Consider the following 1,516-nt stretch of genomic DNA (forward strand, 5'->3'; position numbering starts at 1 on the left):
ATGGGCTGCTGCCTGTGCTAAGGGTATAAGTTTTGAATCCTTCCACATTCATTTGCTTACTGCATGACCTTAAGCATGTCATTTATCCAGACAGTGCTTAGGCGCAGCTGGGAACTTGGGCTCCTTTACTCTTCATGGTTAGTGATGGCCTGTGAATGTTACTGTGCTTTTGTTAAAGCCTGCATTCGCAGTTGCTGTTTGGCACAGATTCCTTTTTTATTATCTTGTGTAAAAGATGTTTTGCATATGATGAAGGCATAGTAAGAAGCAGGGGAGATGGGTTTTACTTCTGCAAGGGGCTGCCCGGGTGATGAACACTGATGCTGTCCTCATAGGGAGTGCAGCAATGGACACTGGTGCAGTTCACACAGGGAGCAGGACCATGGGCACTGGTGCAGTTCACATAGGGAGCAGAATGATGGGTACTGGTGCAGTTCACACAAGGAGTGGGGTGATGGGCACTGGTGCAGTTCACACAGGGAGCAGAACGATGGGCACTGGTGCAGTTCACACAGGGAGTGGGGTGATGGGCACTGGTGCAGTTCACACAAGGAGCAGAACGATGGGTACTGGTGCAGTTCACAAAGGGAGCGGGTCATTGGGCACTGGTGCAGTTCACACAAGGAGCAGAACGATGGGCACTGGTGCAGTTCACACAGGGAGCGGGGTGATAGGCACTGGTGCTGTTCACACAGGGAGCAGAATGATGGGCACTGGTGCAGTTCACACAGGGAGGAGAACGATGGGCACTGGTGCAGTTCACACAGAGAGTGGGTCAATGGGCACTGGTGCAGCTCACACAGGGAGCAGAACGATGGGCACTGGTGCAGTTCACACAAAGAGCGGGTCGATGGGCACTGGAGCAGTTCACACAGGGAGCAGAATGATGGGCACTGGTGCAGTTCACACAGGGAGTGGGGTGATGCACACTGGTGCAGTTCACACAAGGAACAGAACGATAGGCACTGGTGCAGTTCACACAGGGAGTGGGGTGATGGGCACTGGTGCAGTTCACACAGGGAGCAGAACGATGGGCACTGGTGCAGTTCACACAGGGAGCGGGGTGATAGGCACTGGTGCTGTTCACACAGGGAGCAGAATGATGGGCTCTGGTGCAGTTCACACAGGGAGCAGAACGATGGGCACTGGTACAGTTCACACAGGGAGCAGAACGATGGGTACTGGTGCAGTTCACACAGGGAGTGGGGTGATGGGCACTGGTGCAGTTCACACAGGGAGTAGAACGATGGGCACTGGTGCAGTTCACACAGGGAGCAGAACGATGGGCACTGGTGCATTTCACACAGGGAGTGGGGTGATGGGCACTGGTACAGTTCACACAAGGAGCAGAACGATGGGCACTGGTGCAGTTCACAAAGGGAGCGGGTCATTGGGCACTGGTGCAGTTCACACAAGGAGCAGAACGATGGGCACTGCTGCAGTTCACAAGGGGAGTGGGTCATTGGGCACTGGTGCAGTTCACACAAGGAGCAGAACGATGGGCACTGGTGCAGTT

At 54.4% G+C, this 1,516-nt stretch overlaps 1 protein-coding gene across 1 annotated transcript in view; it reads left to right on the forward strand.

The window, feature by feature from the left end:
* The first annotated feature begins 310 nt into the window (after positions 1-310).
* The window catches only part of LOC122797709 (uncharacterized PE-PGRS family protein PE_PGRS3-like), a 3,147-nt gene continuing 1,941 nt past the window's right edge, over positions 311-1,516 (forward strand). Inside the window, exon 1 of the mRNA XM_044066243.1 lies at positions 311-1,516. This exon is cut by the window's right edge and continues 1,941 nt beyond it. Within this exon, the coding sequence (XP_043922178.1) occupies positions 311-1,516 (1,206 nt within the window).

The sequence above is a fragment of the Protopterus annectens genome, chromosome 3.part1 (genome assembly GCF_019279795.1).
Source record: "Protopterus annectens isolate FY-2018-M chromosome 3.part1, PAN1.0, whole genome shotgun sequence".
Taxonomy (NCBI): domain Eukaryota; kingdom Metazoa; phylum Chordata; order Ceratodontiformes; family Protopteridae; genus Protopterus; species Protopterus annectens.